Genomic DNA, 11,665 nt, shown 5'->3' on the forward strand with positions numbered 1-11,665 from the left:
ACAGTAAAAAAAAACATCATTGAAAGAAATGTAGCAGTATATTCATTTATACAAGATGCTGAAAGTATCAAGAGGCACCCTAGAAAATATCATTTCCCTCAGCATATTTTTGTTACTTCTATGACATTCTTCAGGCCGTATTCTACAGAGTCATTGCATTTTATCAGTTTCCAGACATGTTATGAGCAGGGTCCTTGGAACGATTTTAACTGGGGTGCTGATGTAAATTTCACAAGCAAAAAAAGGGGGTTCACTAAGAAACGAAGCTTAAGTCGGCGACAAAAAATTTGACAATTAAAAAAAAGGGTGTTTCCTAAAAAACAAAGGTTAAGTCGGCGACAATAAATTTGACTAGCACAAAAATGTGGTTTCACTAATAAAATATAGGTCATTTTGCTAACATTTTTCAATTTCTAACACCTTTCCATATTTCTGGGGTCTGGGGTGCTGCCTATGGAAAATAATACACTCAGCACCTTTTTAAAGAAATGTATCGGTGTGCTACAGCAACCCCTGCTCCCTAGGGCTAAGGTCACGAGTTCAAGTCGAGTCAACACCATTATCCAAGAAGACCAAGAGTTTTTATCTTGATCACTTTTTGTACAAAATCTGATGTCTATGTACATGTAGGCATACATTATCATTATGAAAGACGGTGCTAAGTAAAAAAAAAATGGTATAGTTCATTTGCAAACACATTACATATTTTGACAGTGGCAAGTATGAAGAAAATGGTAGACGTCAAGTGAAGTGTTTCACTTGTTAGATGATTTGTCTGACAAGTCCTCTTTAATAACCGAGCTTTTCAGTGAATCAAAATCAAGGAATGTCGGATCTGAAAATTGTCGGACAAAAACAAAATGTTGATGAAACGCCCCCATGTCAGTGAAATCAATCAAACAAGGCTTTAACTTACATGTAAATATACTTTGGAAGATTATTCAAATAATTATGATTTCAACCAGGAAATGTTGATGTAGATAACTACAAGACTAGAATCATAAGCTCTAAAGACCACCATGACATTTGCTCCGGCGACATTTGCTCTGATGGAAAATCTGCACGTTAAACCCAACATAAAACCTTACCTCCAAAACTAAATAAACACTAATTCTTTTCTTTACATAATTCTGAACCAAAAATTATATTACAATCCTAAATCTAACCCTATGCCCTCTGAGATATCAAGACCAGAGCAAATGTCGTGTCACCCTCCATAGAATCTTCGTTTTGATCTATTTCCCATGAACAGATGAGAAGTATCAAAAAGGTGGGTGGGGAAGTCATGGGATTTAGGGGGAATACCCTTTTTAGAAGTCGGGGGAGTTGTCGTGGATACTTGAGAACCTGTATCGGGAAAAGATAATAAAATGCTTTTTTCGCATATCAACATTAAATAGGTTCATGTGAAAGGGGGAAAATAGAGAGTCTTATTTCATACAAAAAAATGACTTGTATCAGGATTGGCATGGTCTTTTACAGTGCGGTGCATTTCAAGCAATAAATTCCTACCAGATACCCATTCACCTCACATGGGTTGAGTGCAGCACAATATGCGTACATTTCTTGTCGAAGAAAAACTACGCCATGGCTGGGATTCAACCAACCTTCTGTTTCAAGGTCAGAAGACTAATCAACTGGGCCACAACGCCGTATTAATTAACAACCCTTTGACAAAAATTTGAATAGCCAACCTTTTATTTGTCTTGAGTCATATTTCACGAATATGAAGAGACATCCAGTGAATAACGACCCCTTTTCGTATTATCAGTAACGACGTTATTTCTACGATAGCGAATCTCTTTCTAGTTGTATATAAGAATACATTATTCAGTACTAATAAATTCATGGTTATTGTTCTTTTATGCTCTTCGTAAAGAGCGAAGGATCCCTTAGCTCCCGCTACAATTTATCATTCAGATACAAAATTCATCTTATGTATTCTCATTTTTTTTTAAACAGATGATTGAATAAGGCACGAACGCACCAGGAATTATAAACTATGGGGCAAATGTGGGGGCCGGCAAAAATGATATTGGGGGCATGTCGGACACAATTTTTTTTCTGTTTCACAAAATCGAGCGGCTTGAAAAGGGACCTTTTAAGGACTCTTTGCAGTTACTCGTGAATGTGATATCTCACAAAATAATAAACAATGCGAATGCAAAACACGAGCTGACAATCTTTATTATCCTGCGCTAGACAGATGATTAAATAAGGCACGAACGCACCAGGAATTCTAAACTATGGGGCAAATGTGGGGGCCGGCAAAAATGATATTGGGGGCATGTCGGACACAATTTTTTTTCTGTTTCACAAAATCGAGCGGCTTGAAAAGGGACCTTTTAAGGACTCTTTGCAGTTACTCGTGAATGTGATATCTCACAAAATAATAAACAATGCGAATGCAAAACACGAGCTGACAATCTTTATTATCCTGCGCTAGACAGAATCGATGACTTATCCCAACTATTGTGCAAGCCAAATAGCCAATGATCACGTGACTCCAAAAAACCGACCTCAGTCCGCTCTGTGTTTACACAACGAGTGCTAGGCTTATACTAACATGACTAATCAGTCGGGTCGCGTGCGCGTGCGAAACCACTCGGGGTTTTGGATTTCGATGCGATTTTTTTTCTAACCGTGTCTTCAATGGGACAAACACGCTGGGAAAATAAAATGAAATTGAAATTCGAGTTTCGTTTTAAGCCGGCAAGTGCCTTTAAAATGTACTGGACTACTGTTTTAACATAATCACATTCCCTATATTTGACCTGATTTCTGCTGAATTTTGTGTACATCCAACATCGTTATCTCCCATTAACTCCAACATGTACGTCTCTCTCCGCACACTCGATTTTGATCGTGAGGTACTGAACTGAAGTTATTGGTCACAAACACACGAACTTCTAAGGTCTAAGGTATCATTAAAACGATTCTTGTCTAAGTCGGGTTTACTTTTTGCCGCGCTTTTTACATTACATGTATACATTTCGTTGTAAATATACGTCGTACATGATTCCTTTTTAAATTTTGTTTCGTCTTTCTATCGTTTCTTTTCTCTCGATTTAGCCTCTTGACACCTAACTTGAATTTCACCGAAATTCTTATGTCTTTTATTGTTGCCTATTATGGTCGGTGAAAATCATCACATGAGCGCGCCAGCGAGAGCTTCAATGACATAGCAAATATTCATGAGGCCGAAGATTATAATACTGTTGCTGTAACACAAAAAAGTATGGATGCATTATTAGGTGAAATGATTCCTACACGTAAATTAGGCTATTTCACGCCAAAATAAATCTTTGAGCAAAATGTTGTAGTTAACAGCATTAAAGGAATTTCTTTCAACTCATCGAATATTTGACCAGGCCAAGACAGAAAAGCGTAGCGCGCAATTTCACTGGCTGATTCAAACAGAGATCCTAAGGTTAAGTTTTTGAAATGTCATCATAACTTGGATAATATATGGACCTAGTTTATGAGACTTAGACATAAGGTTAATCAAGTATTACTAAACATCCTGCCTGAGTTTCACGTCACATGATCAAGGTCAAAGGTCATTTAGGGTCAATGAACTTTGGCCAAATTGGGGGTATCTGTTGAATTACCATCATAACTTTGAAAGTTTATGGATCTGATTCATGAAACTTGGACATAATAGTAATCAAGTATCATTGAACATCCTGTGCGGGTTTCAGGTCACATGATTAAGGTCAAAGGTCACTTAGGGTCAATGAACTTTGGCCAAATTGGGGGTATTTGTTCAATTACCATCATAACTTTGAAAGTTTATTGGTCTAGTTCATTAAACTTGGACATAAGAGTAATCAAGTATCACTGAACATCCTTTGCGAATTTCAGGTCACAGGAACAGCGTTAAAGGTCAATGAACTTTGGCCATTATGGGGTATCTGTTGAATTACCATCATAACTTTGAATGTTTATAGATCTGATTCATGAAACTTGCCATAAGAGTAATTAAGTATCTTGGAACATCCCGTCCGAGTTTCAGGTCACATGACCAAGGTCAAAGGTCATATAAGGTCAATGAACTTTGGCCATGTTGGGGGTATTTGTTGAATTACCATCATAACTTTGAAATTTTATTGGTCTAGTTCATTAAACTTGGACATAAGAGTAATCAAGTATCACTGAACATCCTTTGCGAATTTCAGGTCACAGGAACAGCGTTAAAGGTCAATGAACTTTGGCCATTATGGGGTATCTGTTGAATTACCATCATAACTTTGAATGTTTATAGATCTGATTCATGAAACTTGCCATAAGAGTAATTAAGTATCTTGGAACATCCCGTCCGAGTTTCAGGTCACATGACCAAGGTCAAAGGTCATATAAGGTCAATGAACTTTGGCCATGTTGGGGGTATTTGTTGAATTACCATCATAACTTTGAAATTTTATTGGTCTAGTTCATTAAACTTGGACATAAGAGTAATCAAGTATCACTGAACATCCTTTGCGAATTTCAGGTCACAGGAACAGCGTTAAAGGTCAATGAACTTTGGCCATTATGGGGTATCTGTTGAATTACCATCATAACTTTGAATGTTTATAGATCTGATTCATGAAACTTGACCATAAGAGTGATTAAGTATCTTGGAACATCCCGTCCGAGTTTCAGGTCACATGACCAAGGTCAAAGGTCATATAAGGTCAATGAACTTTGGCCATGTTGTGGGTATTTGTTGAATTACCATCATATCTCTGTAAGTGTATTGGTCTAGTTCATAAAACGTGGACATAAGAGTAACCAAGTATCACTGAACATCTTGTGCGAGTTTCAGGTCACATGACCAAGGTCAAAGGTCAATGGACTTTGGCCATGTTGTGGGTATTTGTTGAATTACCATCATAACTCTGTAAGTATATTGGTCTAGTTCATAAAACTTGGACATAAGAGTTATCAAGTATCACTGAATATCTCATGCGAGTTTCAGGTCACATGACCAATGTCAAAGGTCATTGAACTTTGGTCATTTTAGAGGTAATTATTAGATTGATGTCATAACTTTCAAAGCTTATAGAAATAGTGTATAAATTGAGGATATAGGGGTAATCAAGTATCACTGACAAGTTTTAGGTCACATGATCAAGGTCAAATGTCAATAAATGTAGTATTGTATCATCATAATTATGAATGGTGTTTTTTGTGAATAATTATTTTAGAGTAGTTTACAAAGTCAGCACTGCTGCTATATTGAATCGCGTGATGCAGGTGAGAAAGCCAGAGGCATTCCACTTGTTTATGTCTAGTAGCCCCCATCCCTCTCTAAACTTAAAACTCCATCAGAGAGATAACTATGAATACAGATCGATCGACACCAATGATTCTTACGTTCGTCACAGTGTTTTCCTTGGAATTCATCTGGGCAGTGACATTCATAGCCTTCCATAGTCTCCTCACACCAGCCGTTCTGACAAGGATTGCTCCCACAGTCTATGGATTTCAAAAGAAATAATTTGAACGTGAATATTATTGAAATATTTTCAACTCCCTCCCCCCAAAAAAATCATTTCATCCGCTATTCTTTAACCGGGTCTAGATTTTGAAGATTGGTCTTACCTTTATTTATTTATTTTTATTTTTTTAAATGACAGGGTTTAGAGGAAAGACTAACCTTAATAATCACGTTATTCCACAGGAATAAGAATGTGATAGGATCTTAGGTTTCGAAGATTTTTTTCGAATGTCTTGTTCTGGAACTGGAATAAAGACAACGCTCTAAACATGTACTTCACAACATGGTCTTAGTTTGCAGGATTGCTGGGTTTTAGATTAGATATCTTTTAGGGGGAGATTTTCTTTTAATAACCGGGTCTGGAGCAGTGGCGTAGCTACGGGGGGGGGGCATGGGGGGGCACGTGCCCCCCCCCCCTGAGATTTGGTGTGCCCCCAAGTGCCCCCCTGAAAAAAATTGGCAGAGCAAAAAAAAAGGGAGAAAGAAGAAAAGAAAAAAAGAAGAAAGACTGAAGAAAAAAGAAGAAGAGGAAAATAAGAGGAGGAAGACGAGTGAATGATATAATGTGAGGGGAAGACTTGCAAAAAAAAAAATCTTTCATGTTACCATATAAAATTTTTGCTTGCGCTTCGCGCCAGAATTGCCTGTTCGATGAGATTCATATCTTGCTCAATAGGCTGATATGGAGCAAGTTTTGAAGTCTATATACAAAACATATTTTAGCTCGGACATCGAGCTTTCATTATTTTTTTTTCATTTACAAATTTAAGTGCTCTGTAAAATGTTTGTTTTTATGGTCTACATATCAGCATTTTAAGCTCACGCTGCGTGGTCAATTTGTTTGATTTGCCAATTTTATATTGTCTAGGTGTATTCCATAATGTTCCATTAAACAAATGTATTCAGAATGCCCAGATTCTAGGTCTAAATCTAAAACATGCGCGATAGCCTGCATGTTCTTTATTTAAAATGTACTTAAATTATCCAGTTTCACATCAGAATATCAATAATTGTCTGCTCACGCTTCATGATCGCATTATTAATGATACCCAATTAACTATATCCTATTTATGATTTACAAAATATGAATAGAATGTCCCGCTTTTAGGTCTGAAATCTCAATTTTCTACCTCTCGCGCTTCGCGCTCGCATCAATTGATTGTTACATACCTATCCCATTTATTAATACAAAAACTGCTTAGAATGACCATTTTTAAGTCGGAATGTCAAAAAAAAACAGGTCCCTTTTCGATAATGCTAGAACAGATAATAAAAAATTATGCTCGCGCTTGGCGTTCGCAGTAACCATCTAGTTACATACGAATCTTGTTCAGGATCATACATAACATTGCCCAGAATATTAAATTTTCAGGACAAAATACATGAAAGTAAAAAAAAAAATCGCTCGCGATTCGCGCTCGCACTTTTTATAAGGCTTATGAGATTATTTCATGTTAATGTTGTTTTATAAGAATAAAACTAAGAAGTAACTGATCGGGGAAAATATAGGTGAAGATAATTTCGGGCACCGTCCCCTATTGGCGAAAGTCGGATCCGCCCTTGTGACACATACACACACACCGAAAAAATGGTGCCCCCCCCTGAAAAAGCAAGGACCCCCCAGTGCCCCCCCCCCCAGGAAAAAAATCCTAGCTACGCCACTGGTCTGGAGGAGAGACTGCGTGCTTTACCCTTGCCTTATTACAAGGTCTTAGTTTAGAACAAATTGGCAAAATATCCCTTCAAGTTTATTACATTTATGGGTAAAGTCATATTGTGGGTAAAGTGCGTTATTACATTTGAGGGTAAAGTGTTATTAAATTTGTGGGTGTAACAGGCCTTCGTAATACCGTATGATAGCTAGGGAAACTATCGACAAATCGCAGTTTTGTTTTGTATTTTTTCTGGAGCACATTGTGAAAAAATCAAATTATGATTGGTCAAACATAACATTAACTTCGATATCAGTTGTGTGGACGCTGTATACGACTGCGTTTCTTCTTCTTCTTCTAAAAGCGTTATTGGGGGCTTTAGTCTACACCTCTCACTTCCCCCTCCCCCCTCTCCCCCCCCCCCTTTCTATACATCCCTTTCACTCACTTTCGCTCTAATCCCCACTCTCTAAACGTGTAGGATGTGCAGCCGTCAAACGCCTGTCAATCTGTCATGCTTGGTTGGTAAATTGAAGAAATACTTTCTCACTTGTCATGGAAATTCAGTAAATATCAACATACATGTACAAGGACACAGTCCTGCTTGATAATGACAATTAAATGTCGTTTTGTCCTGTTATTAGCTGCTGTACCGACGATTAGTCTTTCAGAATATCAAATTTCACCCATCAATAAAACGAGTTCTGTGCATAATACATGCTTTCGGATCCCATTAAAAATTCATTTCCGATCCTAAAATGATTAGATGAGATGAATTGTCAGAGATAACTGTATTTCATTTTCCAAAATTGTCGTCTATGGTATTTAGCTCGGTGTTTTATTAGTTGTTTTTTGTTTAATAAATAGGTGAAAGTGAAACGAAGAGTCTCTAATTTTTTTTCTATATCAATATACGGAAAAAAGAAAAATATCGAGATGTTCACGGAATTTCAAAGAAAACACAAAATTGTCCTGGTTCAAAAAGCAAATAAATTTGAATCACGAAAACTATAGTGAAAATTATGGAAATCGTGAAAATCAGAGCGAAGAAGAATTCAATTAAAATGAGAAAAAAACCGAAGTTTCAAGCATGTGTTGGTTAAGCTTTTTTTTTATTTACAGTTGTTTATTCATTATTTTATTTGTTATATTTCACAGAACATGGGATGTAGTGTTTAAATCATCTTAGAACACGGAGTTTACATTTCAAGAAAGAAAAAAGGAGGGTCTCCGGTGTCTCCTTTTAAGTATAGTGAGTACTCTTTTTACAATATTTAAAACTACATATTATTCTTATTAATTGTCTTTCGATTTTTTTTTCATACTTTTACCTGTTTAGTTATCTGCTTTTTCTGCATTTTCCTTTTTTTAAATAAGAAAACAGCTCTCTACTTGGTTTACATTGGCATGTTTTATTAAGAGATTATATCCTTTACTCATTGATCCTAGCACCTTGGTGAAAGATCGAGATGATGAGGGTTATGCTTCAAGAAACAGATCATTGATTTACTGAAATCATTTTTATTCTTAAAATACTTCGGATATAAATATATCCAATATTTTCCCGATTTGTCATTCAACTTTAGCCCATATAAATGTTACACTTGGAATTAAGTCCCCCCAAATATCATAAAAATAGAGGAATACATCACGATTATAGTAAAAGACCCCAGCCCGCAGGAAATTTGTAGGAAAATGAGTTTGATAATTACCAGGAAATCGGCAGATTCTATGTCCAACTATGATGCCCCGTCTGTCCTTTCGTCTTTGAAATTCAGGCCATGATGGTAGACGGAACAGCTTTGGAATGGTCTGGACCATAGTGCCATTAGGATGTAGTTTCTCCTCACACCCAGGTAAAATTGGTAATGTACAGTGTAATCCAAGCCCATCTGAACAAGTCGTAACCTCAGTGCTTACCACCGAAGATGTAAGTACTACCATAAAAATGGAAACCAAAGAAAATTTTACTGAAATGATATAGGTGATGTACCATCATGAAAATGATTGGTTTTCTGGATGTATTGAAGAGATTAAATATTCATTTATTTAGTCATAATCATGAATACAGACTACAAAAATATATATAATATAATTTATACAAAAATAAAATCATTAGATGAAGTATGGTACGCAATGGCGAAAAATCCGGTCCGAGCAGTGAGGGGGAGGGGTGATAGTAATATAGTGACCTGAAAATTAAAAAAATTGTGGGACACGTACCCCCACACGGAATACATAACCGTGTACATAATACTACCATCTTTCAGATGGTGTTTAACGATTTTTTGTTGGTGATATCAAGTAATGAATTACAGCTAATATCAATATGCGAGAGTTTGAAGCGAGCGAGCAAATTTTCAGTAGTTATACGACAGAATGGTATCCAAAATCCTCTTTCAGGTTGTGTGTAATTATTACATTACGGGTAATGTATACGTAGGTATCTGTATCTGTGATCAGTAACTCGTTGTACATGCAGTGTAGGTAAATGTGCTTATATTTTTCTGTACAATTACCCCCCCCCCCCTCATTCACGCTAGTGAGTTCAACGGATGTTTTGATTGGTTTATGATCAAAGTAATTACCATACGTCATATTCTTTAAAAAAAATTATTGAGCGCGGGAGAGCATGCACGCAGCCGCTCACATCCGTGCGAGTGACGTGCGTTGACGTACTCCCTCCCTACTCTTCCCACTCTCTCTTCACTTTTTTTTTCGAAAAACGTGGCAGCCGTAGCCAATGGCGGCGGAAGCCCAAAAAATTAGGGGGACCAGCAAAAAAATTTGACAAGCAAAAAAAAAAAAAAAAAGTTATCAACTAAAATTTTAGGGGGGATCGTCCCCCCACCTCAAATTTAGGGGGGACATGTCCCCCGCCCCCCGCCCCGCTTCCGCCGCCTATGGCCGTTGCCCCCCACCCCCCCCCCCCCCCCCGAAAAAAAGGAAGGACTAAAACACACACGGAGGGTTGTGACAAAGGCTAAAAATGTATGATAACTGAATTACGAGAAGTCTTTAAGTTGATCGTAACCATGTTCCAAAATGCAGATGATTCAAATGTACTCTACTCTCATCCTAACCCCGATATTTTAATTGATGTACTGAACACTGAACTGGATAAATTGGTACAATGGATTAGGGCTAACAAATTGTCAATTAATGTACAAAAAACGAAATGCATGCTTTTTAGCAATTCTTTAGAACAATTGCCATTTAATATTAAATTGGACAATAAAGACATTGAAGTTGTTACTACAACAACATTTTTAGGTCTCATAATAGACAACAAATTATCTTGGAAAACACACATTGACTTTATATGTCGTACAATTTCACGCAATATTGGTGTTATCAACAAAGTTAAGTTTTTTCTTCCAACTTCCTCCCTAAAAATGCTTTATTCAACATTAATTTTACCATATTTGAATTATGGAGCAATTGTTTGGGGAAATACACACTCAACCTACCTTGATAGAATATTGCTTTTACAAAAGAAGGCATTGCGTGTTATTTTCAACTTGTCCTGGAGATCTCACACAGATGAGTTGTTTTTTAACAATAACATTCTAATAATAAAAACACTGTGCCAATATAACTTAGGTCAATTCATGTATCAGTTAAACAATAATATGTTACCACTCATATTTAATTCTTCATTTAACAAAAACAAAACTCTTCAAAAATACCCCACACGTCAATCAGATGAATTCCATTTACCACTACCCCGGACTAGTCTGCTGGGCAAACCCTTCGCTCGAGTTAAGGGTCTGAATGTGCAGCCTACTCATGCCTTGTGTACTGAAGGCTCTCTCGCTCAGGGTCTGCTTCATCTTTGGAAGTTGGGCACAAATTTTGCTATGTCAATCATTGTGAGTTTGTTACCATGACATTCCCTCTCTGAACTCTCCTCCCACTAGCTGGTCATTTGGGCCAGTCACCTGCTGGGCAGGAGATCAACTGGTGTTTGTTTAAACGCTGCATCGCACTTATACTCCTGATTGAAACTCCAGTCTAGCATTATGCAATAGCATAGTGGCATACATATATGGCAAATGTCTTGCCATGGTCCCTGACTCCCTGATAAATAAATGTTGCTTTCTCTCTTTTTGAATCTTGATAGTTTTTTTAATCGTGCATGTTGGTATGTCTATTCTTTTGGATCACACAGTGTTTTTTTTAAACAAAGCCCTTTTCGTTGCTTATAATTAACACTGTACAGCAAAGTTTTATCAAACAAAAATAATCTTTGACAGCGCAGGCATAACATTTTATCCTACATGTATAGGCATTAGAAGGCAAAGAAAGTTCGGGAAATATTCTCCAAAACTGCAACATCAATATCAATTTTGTTGATATTATCTTAATTATCAAGTTTTAGTTTGTAGGCTTATATGGGTTTGTTTTCCCCTATAATTATTGGAAAACAGCAAAGCATTTATCAATTTACACTCACTAAATTTGATATCAAAGATACTCTCGCATAATTCATATTCATCTACAATATGCCTTTTGTGGTTCCACATGTACA

The 11,665-nt window shown here is 36.8% G+C and overlaps 1 protein-coding gene across 1 annotated transcript in view; it reads right to left on the reverse strand.

Moving 5' to 3' along the window:
- LOC129261872 (hyalin-like) overlaps nucleotides 1-10,638 on the reverse strand; it is a 29,070-nt gene extending 18,432 nt beyond the window's left edge. The window contains exons 1-2 of the mRNA XM_064099305.1: nucleotides 10,605-10,638; nucleotides 5,359-5,460 (exon numbers count right to left, since the gene is read on the reverse strand). Coding sequence (XP_063955375.1) covers nucleotides 5,359-5,460; nucleotides 10,605-10,638 — 136 coding nt within the window. The remainder of the gene's footprint in view (nucleotides 1-5,358; nucleotides 5,461-10,604) is intronic.
- Between the last annotated feature and the right edge of the window lie 1,027 nt (nucleotides 10,639-11,665).

This window comes from Lytechinus pictus, chromosome 5, assembly GCF_037042905.1.
Source record: "Lytechinus pictus isolate F3 Inbred chromosome 5, Lp3.0, whole genome shotgun sequence".
Classification (NCBI taxonomy): Eukaryota; Metazoa; Echinodermata; class Echinoidea; order Temnopleuroida; family Toxopneustidae; genus Lytechinus; species Lytechinus pictus.